This window comes from Elephas maximus, chromosome 5, assembly GCF_024166365.1.
Source record: "Elephas maximus indicus isolate mEleMax1 chromosome 5, mEleMax1 primary haplotype, whole genome shotgun sequence".
Classification (NCBI taxonomy): domain Eukaryota; kingdom Metazoa; phylum Chordata; class Mammalia; order Proboscidea; family Elephantidae; genus Elephas; species Elephas maximus.
This window is the reverse complement of record NC_064823.1, coordinates 81,214,165-81,231,464: the sequence shown is the minus strand read 5'-3', so window position 1 is coordinate 81,231,464 and position 17,300 is coordinate 81,214,165. Positions and strand designations below refer to the sequence as shown.

Below are 17,300 nucleotides of genomic sequence, written 5' to 3'. Positions count from 1 at the left end.
GCCTAAGTCCTGAAAAATGTACAAAGCCTCTTTCTCCTTTCTAACCATTTTTAATTATTATTATACTATTTCTGAGAGTCTACTCAGTGCATTTAATCTTAGTCTGATGGCTTAGTCAGTGTGTGGGAAGAGGTTAGAACAAGCTTTCGAAGGATTTGAATAATAGAGGTGGGTTTTATAAACGTGGGTATATCTCATGATAATTTAAAACATTTTCTTGAAGCATAGTAGGCACACATGCATGCACATATCATAAGTATATAGCTTGATAAATTTTCACAAACTGAATATATCAATGTAACTAACATCCACGACCAAAGAACAGAACCTAAATAGCATCTCAGATGCTCACCTTGTACCCCTTCGATTCAGTACTCCCCTCAGGGTGACTACTATTCTGACTTCTAATGCCATAGATTTGTTTTGCCTAATTTTGTGCTCTATATAAATTGAATCATACAGTATATTTCTGGCTTCTTTTGCTCAAAATTTTGTTGGTGAGATTTATCCACATCGTTATATATGGCTATAGTTTGTTCGTTTTCAATGCTGTATGAAATTCCATTACATGTGAGTATACCACAGTTTATTCTAGTGTTAATGGGCTTTTGGATGGTTTCCAGTTTTTTTACTTTTATAAATGGTGCTACAGTAATGTATTTTGAAAAACCTAGAACATTTCAAGGTTTTTTATCCATAGTCATTGAACCGTAAGTGTACTTCAGCATTGGTAACCAATATATTTACTATGTGTACCTTTCTCAAATGAGAGAGATAGTGGCTGGTGTTACCAAATCCTTCCCTCTTTAACGTTCTCACTGGACTTTGTCTGTATTGGGTGTCTTCATCATCTAGTACTGCTATAACAGAAATACCACAAGTGGATGGCTTTAACAAAGAGAAATTTATTTTCTCACAGCCTAGTCGGCTAGAAGTCCAAATTCTCTTTCTGTTGGCTCTGGAGAAAGATCCTTCTCATCAGTCTTCCCCTGGTCTAGGAACTTCTCCTCACAGGAACCCCAGGTCCAAAGGATGGGCTCTGCTCATGGTGCTGCTTTCTTGGTGGTATGAGGCCCCCCATCTCTCTGCTCGCTTCTCTCTTTTATATCTCAAAAGAGATTGGCTTAAGACACTATCTAACCTTGTATATCTCATCAATATAACTGCCGTTAATCCATCTCATTACATCATAAAAAACCGTAACCATTGCCATCGAGTTGATTCCTCATAGTGACCCTACATAGTGATAGGATTTATAACACATAGGGAAATCACATCAGATGACAAAATGGTAGACAGTCATACAATACTGGGAATCATGACCTAGCCAAGTTAACGGATATTTTGGGGGGACACAATTCAATCGATGACGTTGGGATTCTTAATATATTGTATTCTGACAAAGTATGCATATCCATGTCTTTTATTAGATTGTGAGTGCCTTTCAGTACTTTGTTTTACTTGCTTGTGTATCCCTGTACCTGGCACAGTACCTGAAATACAGTAAGCTTATTGAGTGAATGGTGATAGTCATTACCACTGCCAGTGATTAACATAGCAAGTCCTCTTAGTTATGTGAACCATCTAGCTAGAGTAGAGTCCATGCTTTAGCTTGACATGTCAGAGTCAAAGGGTTAGGAATGGGAAGTGATTTCCCTTTGAGAGAAGCCCTGAACTGAGGACCTCTAAATGAACATGCAGTGTAGTCAGAGGGAATTGCTGTGGCTTTAAAAGCCTCTTAGAGATTTAATGTGTTAACAGCAGTGATTCCAAGGGATAGTGTGGGGGGCAGATATAAATAGCAGAACACAAGTGGGGTAATGTGCCACTGCCAGGCTAGTGCTGGGGGTGTTTATAAAAAGAAAAGTATTCCCTTCTCAGCTCTCACTGTCAACAGCGTCCCATCCGGAAGACACACTCACAGCTCAGAGTGGAGAATCAGTTTGAGACATAGCATCATTTAAAACTCTTCCAAAGGCAGAAAAGCCAGGTAAACATTTTGACTTATTTACACACAGACTACAGAAGTGAAGAATGTTCAGAAAAACCCTGATGCAGACATTGCTTGGCACATAGTCCCTTTTAACAGGTATTTATCAAGTCTTATATTCCAAATCCTTTCTGGAAAAGGGAAGTTTAAAAACAAAAGTGACATTTTGATATTGTATTTTAATAACTTTAGTGAAAGAAACTGCTTCTGAAAAAAGATGGGAATCTGGGACTAAACTCATCTATAAAAGGGAAGGCTATCTCCCTTCCCCTGTGTAGTTTGTTCCCATTTTCAGAAGCCAGAGTATGGTGATTGGTAGGATAAAATAGAGATTTTGTGGTAGTTCCAGTGATGTGTGCTTTGTTGGAGGTATGTGGAAAGAACTGTAGCCCAACCTGCTGTAGCCTTTAATGAATTGGTTAATGGCTGTGGGGCAGCTTCAGCCCTTAGCTTTCTGTTTACCGCCTTCAGTCTCATAAACATTGAGATGAATATTGGTCATTTGTTCAGTAGAGTTGTATAATCTTGTTAAAATTGCTGCTTACCCTGTTCCTTCTTATTCTCATATTCCTGCCTTCAGAAAGTTATGCAAGACAGTTGTTTTACCCTTGGGCTTCTCTAGATTGTGACTATTTGGGGGAAGGAGTTCCCTCAGATAACCTACTGCTTCATACTGCTACAGGCCATAATATCTCTCCATCCCAACCAAAAGGCCATGACTTGGTTTGCAAAAAAAAAAAAAAAAATGTGTACAGACACTGTGACTCCTGGCAAATTCTTGGAATCTGGGAGTTAGGGGACCAATCTGAGGTGGCAGTGCCATCCTGCTCTGCTCCTCTAAACCTTTTTTTGAAGTCCACTAAATTGAAATTTCTTCATTTTAATTTAGAAGAGAAAAATGAAGACAGGACAGTTTGAAATGGTCACCATGCTGCTGGCAGCTGTGATCCTAATGGACAACTTCCAGGTAATGTTGGGAATGAGAAGCATGTGGTCACTGGAATGGGAACTCGATATAACATTGCCTGAGGCTTCTGTGTGGATTGATGGTAGAAATGATAGCAGGTAGGATAGGTCAGAAGGAGCCCTGGTGGTACAGTGGTTAAAGCTCTCCACTCTTAACCAAAAGGTTGGCAGTTCAAACTCACCAACCACTCCACAGGAGAAAGATGTGGCAGTCTGCTTTCATAAAGATTACAGCCTTGGAAATCCTATGGGGCAGTCCTTCTGTGCCCTAAGGAGTCATTACGAGTTAGAATCAACTGAACGGCATGGGTCAATGAATTTTTTACAAGTAGCTTTTTCTTCATCTTACAGATGTGATATATGTTAACTGTAGAAAATTGAAAAATTAAAATTAAGTAAACAGAAAGTAAAAATTATGCATAATCCCTTCACACTGAGGAAAAGATTCTTAACCTGTTGGCATGTAGTCCCCTTGCCTTTTTTCTGTGTGTGTGTATTTAATTTACAAAAACAGATTCACACTATACATACTATTATTTACTTTGATTTCTAAGTTAATATTGTGCTACGGATGTCTCTTCATGTCATTAAATACTCCAAAAATATCGTATATTTTTCTTTGAAATAAGGCCACACTGCATTCATTGTTCCGTTACATGTTTTTTATTAAATTATATCATCATTTTCTCATATTAAATACATTTTTTCTGATAGAACTGTTATGATTTAGTTTTTGAAGTTAACCTTTAAACATCCTATAATACATTTTTATGTAAAATATGAGATAGGTATCTCATTTGATTTTTTTCCTATATCATTTTCATATCACTACTGGATAAATATTTGTCCACTAATCTGAAATGCCTTCTTTAAAATATGTAGAATTTGTAAAATTTTACTCATTTTTTAATTTAATATTCTGATCCATTTTCTATAGAATCACTGTATATCCTGTTGCCAGTATTGCAGTGTTTTTTTACTAGGATAAAATTCACACAACATAAAATGCAACATTTTAAAGTGTACAATTCAATAAGTTTTAGTATATTTGTTATATTGTGCAACTATCGCCTCTGTCTAATTGTAGGACATTTCCATCACCCCAAAAAGAAACCCTATACCTATTACCAGTCTCATTTCCTCCTTTCCTCCATCTCTTGGCAACCACTAATCTACTTTCTATTTCTATGGCTTTGTCTCTCGTGGACATTTCATTTGATTGAATTGGAATCATACAGCTTGTGGCCTTTTGTGTCAGGTTTCTTTCACTTAGCATAATGTTTTCAAGGTTCATCCATGTTGTAGCATGTTAGAGTACTTCATTCTTTTTTATGGCTAGATAATATTGCGTCATATGGATATACCACATTGGGTTTATCCATTCTTAAATTGATAGACATTTTTATGAATAATGCTGCTATGAATATTTGTGTACAGGTTTTTGAGAAACTGTTTTCAATATTCTTTTGCAATATAATTTTTTTCTAAATTTTATTTATTTTGTTGTGTTGTTGAGAATATATACAGCAAAACATACACCAGTTCAACAGTTTCTACATGTACCATTTAGTGACACTGATTACATTCTTTGAGTTGTGCAATCATTCTCACCTTCCTCTTCTGAGCTGTTCCTCCCTCAATAACATAGAATCACTGCCACCTAAAGTTCGGAGACACGAGGTTGTAGAGGCAGGAAAGTCCTAAGTCTGTGGGTCATACTGGAGACTTCTCCTGGCTCACAGCCTGTGAATCCCAAAATTGGCAGGCAAGATGGCAGGTAAGCCCCTGGCTAAAGTCCCAAGAACTAGAGGCTATACAAACAGGAGCTAGGTACAGGATCCAGAGCAAGCAAAAACCCATGAGCCTTGCCAGAAAGTCCACCTGTACTGGATGCAGGCCATACTCCCAAGGAAACTCCCTTTCAACTGATAGGTTACTCACAGCAGAGCCCATCAAGGAGGTGATAACATTGTATCAGATCTCATTGTGGAGGTGATTATATCATTATACAACCACCTAACTACATCATAACTGCCAAACCACTGAGAATAATGGCCCAGCCAAGTTGACACACGCTTAATGATCACAATTCACCCCTTGTCAACTTGACACCTGTACACATCTCGTTAAACCATAATCTCTGAATAAAGACAATTATAAAGTCATACTTGCGCCTGATATGATACAACTAACACGCATACAATCGAAAATGCACTAGCCCTGTTTACATCTTGTATTTTATAATTGAAGAAAACAAAAATATTTGTTGTGCACATTCAAGGAAAAAATACTCATAACAATTACAATCATTTCTGCAACTGGCCACATGGTCATAACTGGTATTTAGTACTACCTTCTTCTACCATCCATTCAGCAAGCACCTCACCTGGTCATGATTCTTTACCTGGTGGGATGACGCAAGCCTTCATTCCTGAAGGGTCTGGGCCACTAGTAGTCATGTTGGAATTGGGTTGCTGTAGTTTTCCATTGATTTTAATCACAGGACATGGTAGTGTGAAGAGACGCCCTAAGAGATCTCTTGCAATCCAGACATACTCTTCTGGAATATGTAATATCAATCTGATTTCCCCTGGATAATCAGGATCAATCACACCAGCCAATATGGTAACTCTCTTCTTTGCCTATTGCTCCAGAGCCATAGGGAGCCCAAAGTGGCCAGGTGGCATTCTTAACTTCCAGCTCAAAGGAATCAGCAATGTGTCCCCATGACTAAGTAACCAATGCCATAAGTCCATATGTGTCAGACTACTCTGATTACTGCTTTGATTCTACTGTCCATTATGGTCACCATGCCCACCTTGTCTTTGTCACTTGAGTACTGCCACTTGGCCCCTACTACCATGGGGTTCAATCAGCCCCATTGTAGTTAGGTGTCTTAATTCAGTTAGGGCAGTTCCCACTGTCAAATCTGACTTATAAAAATAGCAACTACAGCAGTCTTCAAGGATGTTGGGGCTCCCTTCATAAATTTGCTCCTCACCATTGTGGTAAAAGGTGTGTCCTCTGGGTGCACTCCATGTGTGGGTCTTTGGGTCTAACCTGATAAATCCACTCTAACATGCCAGTTTCCCTAAGCCTTTGGATAACTTCTTCTGCAGTATACCAAGGCAGGTATTTCGGGTGGGTTCTCTAGAGAAGCAAAACCAGTAAAGGGTATAATATACGTAGAGAGATGAGTTATATCAAGGAAATGGTTCACACAGTTGCAGAGGCTGGAATGTTCCAAGTCCGTTGGTCAGGCTGGAAGCTTCTCCTGGTTCATATAGCCATAGGAACTCGTGAATCCAAGATCAGTGAATGAGACAGCAGGGCTCTTGCTCACAGGCTGTGAAGGCCAATGAATTCCAAGATTGACAGACAAGGCAGCAGGTAAACTGCTAGCTCTAGTCCCAAGAACCAGACATCAGATGAACAGGAGCCAGCTGCAGGATCCAGAGTGAGCAAAAGCCCTCGAGCCTTGCCAGGAAATCCACCTATATTGAATGCAGGCCACACCACAACTCCCTTTCAACTAATTGGCTACTCACAGTGATCCCATCGTGGAAGTGATCACATCATTACACTACATCATAACAGCCAAACCACTGAGAATCATGGGCCAGCCAAGTTGACACACAACCTTAATGATCAGAGCAGGTTTGGTACTTTAACTTGACTTAGTGTAGGCTACCACGTAATCCATGCTTCAGTGACTTGGCAAAATAAACTATTAGATCCTCTCCTAACCTCTTGAGCTGAGATTAACCAAAACCCAAAACTGAACCCATTGCCATTGAGTCAATTCCGACTCATAAGTGACCCTATAGGACAGTGTAGAACTGCCCCATAGGGTTTCCAGGGAGTGGCTGGTGGATTCGAACTGCTGACCTTTTGATTAGCAGCTGAATGCTTAACCACCGTGCCGCCTGGCCTCCGAACGTGTGCTTACTGGGCCCATATCAATAAACCCAGACTGATCCATCTTTGTGTTTCTCGCACCATTATCCCATGCCCTTAATAGCCATTCCCACGCATATTCCCCAGGATTTACAACATACAGGAAAATCACACAATACTGGGAATCCTGGCCCAGCCCAATTGATAAACATACTTTTGGAGGGACATAATTCAATCCGTGACAGTGTGTATGTACCACATTTTGTTTATCCATTCATCTGATGATAGGCATTTAGCTTGTTTCTATCTTTTGGCTATTGTGAATAGTGCTGCAATGGACATTGGTATACAAGTCTCTTTTTGAGTCTCTGCTTTCAGGTCTTTTGGGTATGTACCTAGGAGTGAAATTTCTGGGTTGCAGTATAATTTTATGGGGCCCTGGTGGTGCAGCAGTTAAAAATTTGGCTGCTAACCAAAAAGCTGTCAGTTCGAATCCACCAGCCGCTCCTGAGAAACCCTGTGGGCAATTCTGCTCTGTCCTATAGGGTCACTGAATCAGAATCAACTCAACAGCAATGGGTTTTGTTCTGTTCTTTAATGTAATTTTCATGTGCTCGTTCTCTGAATGTTTCATAGAGAAATTTAACCAATTTTTCCTCTTGATCATTGAGGCCATTTCCACATTTTTTTATAATAAGTTTTTGGTAATTAAATTTCCTCAGCATGGATTTTTGTTTCAGTAGATAAATCAGAGGAAGAAAATAAATAATCAGCTTGTTCACCTAGCCTTTTGTACCTGTTTGTTAGCGTCGATTGAGTTTTTATCCCTGAATGGTAGTGGCACTTGTGAGCTTTGTCACTGGTCAAGTCACTCACTGTACAGAACACACAATCAGCTGTGGCTTCTAGCCAGAAAGGCTTGATGACTAAAATTAGACATGTAGAGACTGGTTGGAGGCATTGGGAAAAGACAAGAACATATGAGATCAACTCTGATATGATGTGAGGAATGTGGGAGGTGATTTTAGGATATGATGTCTTACACCATGTTGAAGCCTTGAAGATAAATCAAATATTGGTGTCCAGGCTGCAGTCTGGAATGTTCTGTGCTGCAGAGGAAAGTGTATTTCTTGGCTAGGAGCCAGCAGTGATTTGATCTCCTGAAGCTCAAATTCCCATATCAAAGAACTGACCCACAGACCCAGGAGTGCAGAAGTCTCAATGACTTCTCTAGCATAATATTCTGTGGCTGGTAATCAACACAGTTTCTGATGCTGGCACAGTTTTCTGATTTGTAAAATTGTGCCAATGATTGTCTGGCCAATCTTGCATAAGGGTTGTTATGAAGACCAAATTAAGCTCTTTGAAAAGTTAAAAGTGCTACATAAATGTCAGTGGTCTTCATCAGTGCAAACAGTATCATTCTTAGGAGTAACATAACATATTAGTTAGGAGGACAGACTCTGGACCCATACTGCCTGGGTTCAAATCACAGTCCCAGCCAAGTTACTCAAACTCTCTGTCTTAGTTTCCTCATCCATAAAAAGGGGATAATAATAGTTTCTACCTCACAGGAGTTGCCATGAGAATTAGATGAATTAATACATGTAAAGCACTTAGTGCCTGGCATGTAGAAAGCACTCTAGAGAAGTGTGTTAGGCTTTAGTGATGGATTGACTACAGGGGGTGACTGAGAAGAAGGGATCTAGGAAAACTTCACAAGTGGATACCCATTAAACGAAACCCATTGCCATCAAGTCGATTCCAACTCATAGTGACCCTACAGGACAGAGTAGAACTGCCCCAAAGGGCCTCTAAGGAATGGCTGCTAGATTCAAATTGCCAACCTTTTGGTTAGCAGCCACGTCTTTTAACCACTGAGCCATCAGGGCTCCTCACAAATGGTTAGAGAGTCTTAAATAAAGGTCAGAGTGTTAGTGGTGGTGGTTGTAGGTAGTAAGATCACGAGTTTGGTCTTGGACGTGTTACATTTGGAAGTTCTTTGAGAAATTCAAGTGGAGGTATTAAGCTAGGTAGTTGATATATAGATCTGGCACCTACAGGAGAGGTTAGAGGCATTTAGATGATAACTGAAACTGTGGGCATGTATGTACTTGCCTAGGGGTAGCGTTGAGAGTTAGAGAAAATAAGCAGCCCAAGGAACTCCAACATTAAATGGCTAGCTAGAATATGGTATATCTGTAAAGGAGTCTATGAAGAAATATCCCCTTAGTGAAAGTGAAACCTGTTTTGGCAGAGGAATAGGGGTGGGAAAGTAGATTGGAGAGAGTTGAAATGAATGGCAAATAAAACGGAAGTGGCAAGAATAGACATCTCTTTTAGGAAGTTTGTGACGGGGAGAAAAGAAAGAGTGGGAAGGAGATACCTAGAGTAGGATATGGGATCAAGTTTTTGTTCTGTTTTTTTTCCCTCTGTCTCTTACACACACACACTTTAAGGATTACTCATGTGGAACCTGTAGTTTTAACAGCTCCTGGATAAGTGTCTCTATAAAGCCTCCAGCTGAGGTCCCTAAGCAGACTTATGCAACTGTGAACCATGCAAGTATAGACTAGTGGGAAGAGAGGATGGGGTGGGGGACTGTAAAAAGGTGGTAGTAACATTAGAACCTGTTTTTTTTTTTTAACTTCAGGGGGGGATAATGACGAAGGTCAGCCCAAGGCTGATCCCCATGAGGTGGAGGTCAGGCATACCTCCACTCTTCAACGTTTTTACCAGTTCTGACACCAGCTGCCCCTCCCATGGCACCCTTTACTTCTCTTCTGGGTTTGATAATCCATTGCAGTGGCCACAGAGAACTCCCAGAACAATACTTACAGTTAAGTGGTTTATTAAGGAAGTAATAGGATACAACTCCAGATCAGGTTCACCAGGTTATAACTTGGGATCAGGATCAGGAAGCACGTAGGAAAAGTCTCCCTTCTTAAAATTCTCTAAGTTCGTCTCAGCTGTGCAGGCAAGCGAGCAGGCCCCTGTCTCTGCCATGCAGGCCCCATCTCAGCCATGCAGGCCTCCTCTAGACCCCTTCAGGACAAGCTCTTCTAGGCCCCCTCAGGATAGGCTCCTCTTGGCCCTGCCATTTGTCACCATTGACTCTGCCGCAGGGCCCCTTTCAGGCCTGTTGCCACCAGCTCTGCTGCAGGGGCTCTTCCAGGCCTGTCGCTTTCTTCAGTATTATAGCCCTTGACCCATGTTACAGCTCTTTTAGGAAGTTCCTTGCCTCCTTTCGCTCTACTTCTTCTGTCCTGCCTTTCTCCTTTCTGCTTCTTCCTCCTTCCTGTCTGAGGCCATGGGGTTGCCTGCATATGTACACAAACTCCTCATCAGTTTTAAGGCATGGCCCTGCCACCCGGGCCATGAACTGACAATCCCCTTTTGGAAGGCCACAGATACTTCATTTGCGTAGTAGTAGGCTATAGTAACTTCATTTGCATAGTAGTCACTTAATTTGCAAAGTCTATTGAGCAATTCCTGCAAGGTGCATACCACTCACAGGGCAGGCTGCAGCCCAGGACCAGACAAAAAGTATCAAACCAAGTTGTTTACAGTTTACCTAGGAAATGTAACAAACCCTCTGGGGTAGAAAACTAGTGCAAAGTTTAGGGAAAAAAATCTCTCAAGCTGTTTTTCCAAAGAACCAAGGCATAAAGGAACTCATTTCAACACAGGCACATTGTCCTTTTACTTGAAGAAACCCATAAAGTGTGTCTTTGTGCAGTGTTGCTCATCCTATTTCTTTGATCCGTAGGCTAGAGCACAGGATTTTTGGATTTTTTAAAATTTTTATTGTGCTTTAAGTGAAAGTTTACAAATCAAGTCAGCCTCTCATACAAAAATTTATGTACACCTTCCTATATACTCCTAATTGCTCTCTCCCTAATGAGACAGCACATTTCTTCCCTCCACTCTCTATTTTCGTGTCCATTCCACCTGCTTCTGACCCCCTCTGCCCTCTCATCTCCCATCCAGACAGGAGCTGTCCATGTAGTCTCACATATCTACTTGATTCAAGAAGCTTACTCTTCACCAGTATCGTTTTCTACCCCAGAGTCCAGTCCAATCCTGGACTGTCTGAAGAGTTGGCTTTGGGAATGGTTCCTGTCTTGGGCTGGCAGAAGGTCTGGGGACCATGGCCTCCGGGGTCCTTCTAGTCTCAGTCAGACCATTAAGTCTGGTCTTCTTACGAGAATTTGGGGTCTGTATCCCACTGCTTTCCTGCTCCCTCAGGGGTTCTCTATTGTGTTCCCTGTCAGGGCAGTCATGGGTTATAGACGGGCACCATGTAGTTCTTCTGGTCTCAGGCTGATGTAGTCTCTGGTTTATGTGGCCCTTTCTGTCTCTTGGGCTCATAATTACCTTATGTCTTTGGTATTCTTCATTCTCCTTTGCTCCAGGTGGGTTGAGACCAATTGATGCATCTTAGATGGCCACTTGCTAGCGTTCAATACCCCAGACACCACTCTCCAAACTGGGATGCAGAATGTTTTCTTAATAGATTTTATTATGGCGATTGACTTAGATGTCCCCTGAAACCATGATACCCAAACCCCTGCCAGTGCTACACTGGCCTTCGAAGCATTCAGTTTATTCAGGAGACTTCTTTGCTTTTGGTTTAGTCCAGTTGTAGAGCACAGGATTTTGAATAGTTAATTTACTTAAATATCTTGCCAGGTGCTATGTAAGTGCTTGGGATGCAAAGATAAATATGATTCAAGTCCTGCCCTTAAAGAACTTACAGTATAACAGATATTTCTCTCATGAATTAATAAAAAATAACCACAATTTGTTGAAGGCTTGATATGTGCTAGCCATGGGGCTACAGGCTTTGCATATATTCATTATATAATTTAATTCTCACAGAAATCTGCAATGTAGGTATTGTTTCCCCCCTTATTCTCATTCCTAGTTGAGAAAAATTGAGGCTTAGAGAGGACAGAGAACTGTCCCATATGTAATTAGGACCTAATTAGTAATGGATATGGGATTTGAACCTGTTGCTGTTCCTGTTAGGTGCCGTCGAGTCGATTCCAACTCATAGCGACCATATGCACAACAGAACGAAACACTGCCCGGTCCTGTGCCATCCTTACAATCGTTGTTATGCTTGAGCTCATTGTTGCAGCCACTGTGTCAGTCCACCTCTTTGAGGGTCTTCCTCTTTTCCGCTGACCCTGTACTTTGCCAAGCATGATGTCCTTCTCCAGGGACTGATCCCCCCGACAACATGTCCAAAGTATGTAAGATGCAGTCTCGCCATCCTTTCCTCCAAGGAGCATTCTGGTTGTACTTCTTCCAAGACAGATTTGTTCGGTCTTTTGGCAGTCCATGGTATATTCAATATTCTTTGCCAACACCACAATTCAAAGGCGTCAATTCTTCTTCGTCTTCCTTATTCATTGTCCAGCTTTCATATGCATATGATGCAATTGAAAATACCATGGCTTGGGTCAGGTGCACCTTAGTCTTCAAGGTGACATTTTTGCTCTTCAACACTTCTAAGAGGTCCTTTGCAGCAGATTTACCCAATGCAATGCGTCTTTTGATTTCTTGACTGCTGCTTCCATGGCTGTTGATTGTGGATCCAAGTAAAATGAAATCCTTGACAACTTCAATCTTTTCTCCGTTTATCATGATGTTGCTCATTGGTCCAGTTGTGAGGATTTTTGTTTTCTTTATGTTGAGGTGCAATCCATACTGAAGGCTGTGGTCTTTGATCTTCATTAGTAAGTGCTTCAAGTCCTCCTCACTTTCAGCAAGCAAGATTGTGTTATCTGCATAACGCAGGCTGTTAAGGAGTCTTCCTCCAATCCTGATGCTCCGTTCTTCTTTATATAGTCCAGCTTCTTGTATTAATTTGCTCACCTTACAGATTGAATAGGTATGGTGAAAGAATACAACCCTGATGCACACCTTTCATGACTTTCATCCAATCAGTATCCCCTTGTTCTGTCCGAACAACTGCCTCTTGATCTGTGTAAAGGCTCCTCATGAGCACAGTTAAGTGTTCTGGAATTCCCATTCTTCGCACTGTTATCCATAATTTGTTATGATCCACACAGCTGAATGCCTTTGCATAGTCAATAAAACACAGGTAGACACCCTTCTGGTATTCTCTGCTTTCAGCCAAGATCCATCTGACATCAGCAATGATATCTCTGGTTCCACGTCCTCTTCTAAAACCGGCCTGAATTTCTGCCAGTTCCCTGTCGATATACTGCTGCATCCATTTTTGAATGATCTTCAGCAAAATTTTGCTTGCGTGTGATATTAATGATATTGTTCTATAATGTCCACATTCGGTTGGATCACCTTTCTTGGGAATAGGCATAAATATGCATCTCTTCCAGTCAGTTGGCCAGGAAGCTGCCTTCCATATTTCTTGGCATAGATGAGTGCGCACCTGCAGCACTGTATCTGTTTGTTGAAACATCTGAATTGATATTCCATCAATTCCTGGAGCCTTTTTTTTTTTGGCAGTGCCTTCAGAGCAGCTTGGACTTTATCCTTCAGTACCATCAGTTCCTGATCATATGCCACCTCTTGAAATAGCTGAACATTGACTAATTCTTTTTGGTATAATGGCTCTGTGTATTCCTTCCATCTTCTTTTGTTGCTTCCTGCATCGTTTAATATTTTCCTCATAGAATCTTTCACTGTTGCAACTCAAGGCTTGAATTTTTTCTTCAGTTCCTTCAGCTTGAGAAACGCTGAGTGTGTTCTTCCCTTTTGGTTTTCCTTCTCCAGCTCTTTGCATGTGTCATTATAATACTTTGTCTTCTTGAGACGCCCTTTGAAATCTTCTGTTCAGTTCTTTTACTTCATCAATTCTTCTTTTGCTTTAGCTGCTCGATGTTCGAGAGCAAGTTTCAGAGTCTCCTCTGACATTCACCATGGTCTTTTCTTTCTTATCTGTCTTTTCAGTGACTTCTTGGTTTCTTCATGGATGATGTCCCTGATGTCATTCCACAACTTGTCTGGTCTTCAGTCACTAGTGTTCAATGCATCAAATCTTCCTTGAGATAGTCTCTAAATTCAGGTGGGATGTACTCAAGGTCATATTTTGGCTCTCGTGGACTTGCTCTGATTTTCTTCGCTTTCAGCTTGAACTTGCATATGAGCAATTGATGGTCTGTTCCACAGTCGGCCCCTGGCCTTCTTCTGACTGATGACATTGAGCTTTTCCATTGTCTCTTTCCACAGATGTAGTCAATTTGATTTCTGTGTGTTCCATCTGGCGAGGTCCCTGTGTATAGTCGCTGTTTATGTTGGTGAAAGAAGGTATTTGCAATGAAGAAGTCGTTGGTCTTGTAAAATGCTATCATTCGATCTCCAGCATTGTTTCTATCACCAAGGCCATATTTTCCAACTACTGATCCTTCTTTGTTTCCAACGTTCGCATTCCAATCGCCAGTAATTATCAACGCATCTTGATTCCATGTTCAATCAATTTCAGACTGTAGCAGCTGATAAAAATCTATTTCTTCATCTCTGGCCCTAGTGGTTGGTGCGTAAATTTCAATAATAGTCGTATTAACTGGTCTTCCTTGTAGGCGTATGGATATTATCCTATCACGGACAGCGTTGTACTTCAGGATAGATCTTGAAACGTTCTTTTTGACGATGAATGCAGCACCATTCCTCTTCAAGTTGTCATTCCCAGCAGGTAGACTATATGATTGTCCAATTCACAATGGCCAATACCAGTCCATTTCAGCTCACTAATGCCTAGGATATCGATGTTTATGCGTTCCATTTCATTATTGACAAGTTCCAATTTTCCTAGATTCATACTTCATACATTCCAGGTTCTGATTATTAATGAATGTTTGCAGCTGTTTCTTCTCATCTCGAGTCGTGCCACATCAGCGAATGAAGGTCCCGAAGGCTTTACTCCATCCACGTCATTCAGGTTGACTCTACTTTGAGGAGGCAGCTCTTCTCCAGTCATCTTTTGAGTGCCTTCCAACCTGGGGGGCTCATCTTCCAGCACTATATCAGACAGTGTTCTGCCGCTCTTCATAAGGTTTTCACTGGCTAATTCTTTTCAGGAGTAGACTGCCAGGTCCTTCATCCTAGTCTGTCTTAGTCTGGAAGCTCAGCTGAAACTGTCCTCCATGGGTGACCCTGCTGGTATGTGAATACAGGTGGCATAGCTTCCAGCATCACAGCAACACACAAGCCCCCGCAGTACGACAAACTGACAGGCATGTCCAACTTCAAGCCAATGTTAATTACATTATATCACCTTGCTTCTTATGGTATATGTATATGTATCATTTAGAGATATGTTAGGCCTTTTTCAGTTTATATGACAGAAATACAGTTCAAACTAGCTTGAGCAAATAGCGTATTTATTAATTCTTTTTTTTTTAATTAATTTTTATTAAGCTTCAAGTGAACATTTACCATTCCAATCAGTCTGTCACATGTAAGTTTACATACATCTTACTCCCTTCTCCCACTTGCTCTCCCCCTATTGAGTCAGCCCTTTCAGTCTCTCGTTTCGTGCCAGTTTTGCCATCTTCCCTCTTTCTCTATCTTCCCATCCCCCCTCCAGTCAAGAGTTGCCAACACACTCTCCAGTGTCCACCTGAGTTAATTAGCTCACTCTTCATCAGCATCTCTCTTCCCCCTGGTGACCAGTCCTTTTCATGCCTGATGAGTTGTCTTCGGGGATGGTTCCTGTCCTGTGCCATCAGAAGGTCTGGGGAGCATTGTCTCCGGGATTCCTCTAGTCGCAGTCATACCATTAAGTATGGTCTTTTTATGAGAATTTGGGGTCTGCATCCCATTAGTCTCCTGCTCCCTCAGGAGTTGTCTGTTGTGTTCCCTGCCAGGGCAGACATCGATTGTGGCCGGGCACCAACCAGTTCCTCTGGTCTCAGGATAATGTAGGTCTCTGGTTCATGTGGCCCTTTCTGTCTCTTGGGTTCTTAGTTGTCGTGTGACCTTGGTGTTCTTCCTTTGCCTTTGCTCCAGGTGGGTTGAGACCAATTGATGTATCTTAGATGGCCGCTTGTTGGCATTTAGGACCCCAGACGCCACATTTCAAAGTGGGATGCAGAATGTTTTCATAATAGAATTATTTTGCCCATTGACTTAGAAGTCCCTTCAAACCATGTTCCCCAGACCCCAGCCCCTGCTCTGCTGACCTTTGAAGCTTTCATTTTATCCCGGAAACCTCTTTGCTTTTAGTCCAGTCCAATTAGACTGACCTTCCTTGTATTGAGTGTTGTCTTTCCCTTCACCCAAAGCAATTCTTATCTACTGATTGATCAATAAAAAACCCTCTCCCTCCCTCCCTCCCTCTCCCCTTTGTAAACACAAAAGTATGTGTTCTTCTCCTTTTTTTCTATTTCTCAAGATCTTGTAATAGAGGTCTTATACAATATTTGTCCTTTTGCCTCTGACTCATTTCACTCAGCATAATGCCTTCCAGATTCCTCCATGTTATGAAATGTTTCAGAGATTCGTCACTGTTCTTTATCGATGCGTAGTATTCCATTGTGTGAATATACCACAATTTATTTACCCATTCATCCGTTGACGGACACCTTGGTTGCTTCCAGCTTTTTGCTATTGTAAACAGAGCTGCAATACACATGGGTGTGCATATATCTGTTTGTGTGAAGGCTCTTGTATCTCTAGGGTATATTCCGAGGAGTGGGATTTCTGGGTTGTATGGTAGTTCTATTTCTAACTGTTTAAGATAATGCCAGATGGATTTCCAAAGGGGTTGTACCATTTTACAATCCCACCAGCAGTGTATGAGAGTTCCAATCTCTCCGCAGCCTCTCCAACATTTACTATTTTGTGTTTTTGGTATGAGATGGAATCTCATCGTAGTTTTAATTTGCATTTCTCTAATGGCTAATGATCGAGAGCATTTTCTCATGTGTCTGTTGGCTGCCTGAATATCTTCTTTAGTGAAATGTGTGTTCATATCCTTTGCCCACTTCTTGATTGGGTTGTTTGTCTTTTTGTGGTTGAGTTTTGACAGAATCATGTAGATTTTAGAGATCAGGCGCTGGTCTGAGATGTCATAGCTGAATATTCTTTCCCAGTCTGTAGGTGGTCTTTTTACTCTTTTGGTGAAGTCTTTAGATGAGCATAGGTGTTTGATTTTTAGGAGCTCCCAGTTACCTGGTTTCCCTTCATCGTTTTTGGTAATGTTTTGTATTCTGTTTATGCCCTGTATTAGGGCTCCTAGGGTTGTCCCTATTTTTTCTTCCATGATCTTTATCATTTTAGTCTTTATGTTTAGGTCTTTGATCCACTTGGAGTTAGTTTTTGTGCATGGTGTGAGGTATGGATCCTGTTTCATTCTTTTGCAAATGCATATCCAGTTACGCCAGCACCATTTGTTAAAAAGACTATCATTTCCCCAATTGACTGACACTGGTCCTTTGTCAAATATCAGCTGCTC

At 41.2% G+C, this 17,300-nt stretch overlaps 1 protein-coding gene across 1 annotated transcript in view; it reads left to right on the top strand.

Annotated features, from left to right (window-relative positions):
- The window catches only part of ART3 (ADP-ribosyltransferase 3 (inactive)), a 90,482-nt gene that overhangs the window by 35,212 nt on the left and 37,970 nt on the right, over positions 1 to 17,300 (top strand). The window contains exon 2 of the mRNA XM_049885979.1: positions 2,880 to 2,957. Coding sequence (XP_049741936.1) covers positions 2,889 to 2,957 — 69 coding nt within the window. The 5' untranslated portion in view covers positions 2,880 to 2,888. The remainder of the gene's footprint in view (positions 1 to 2,879; positions 2,958 to 17,300) is intronic.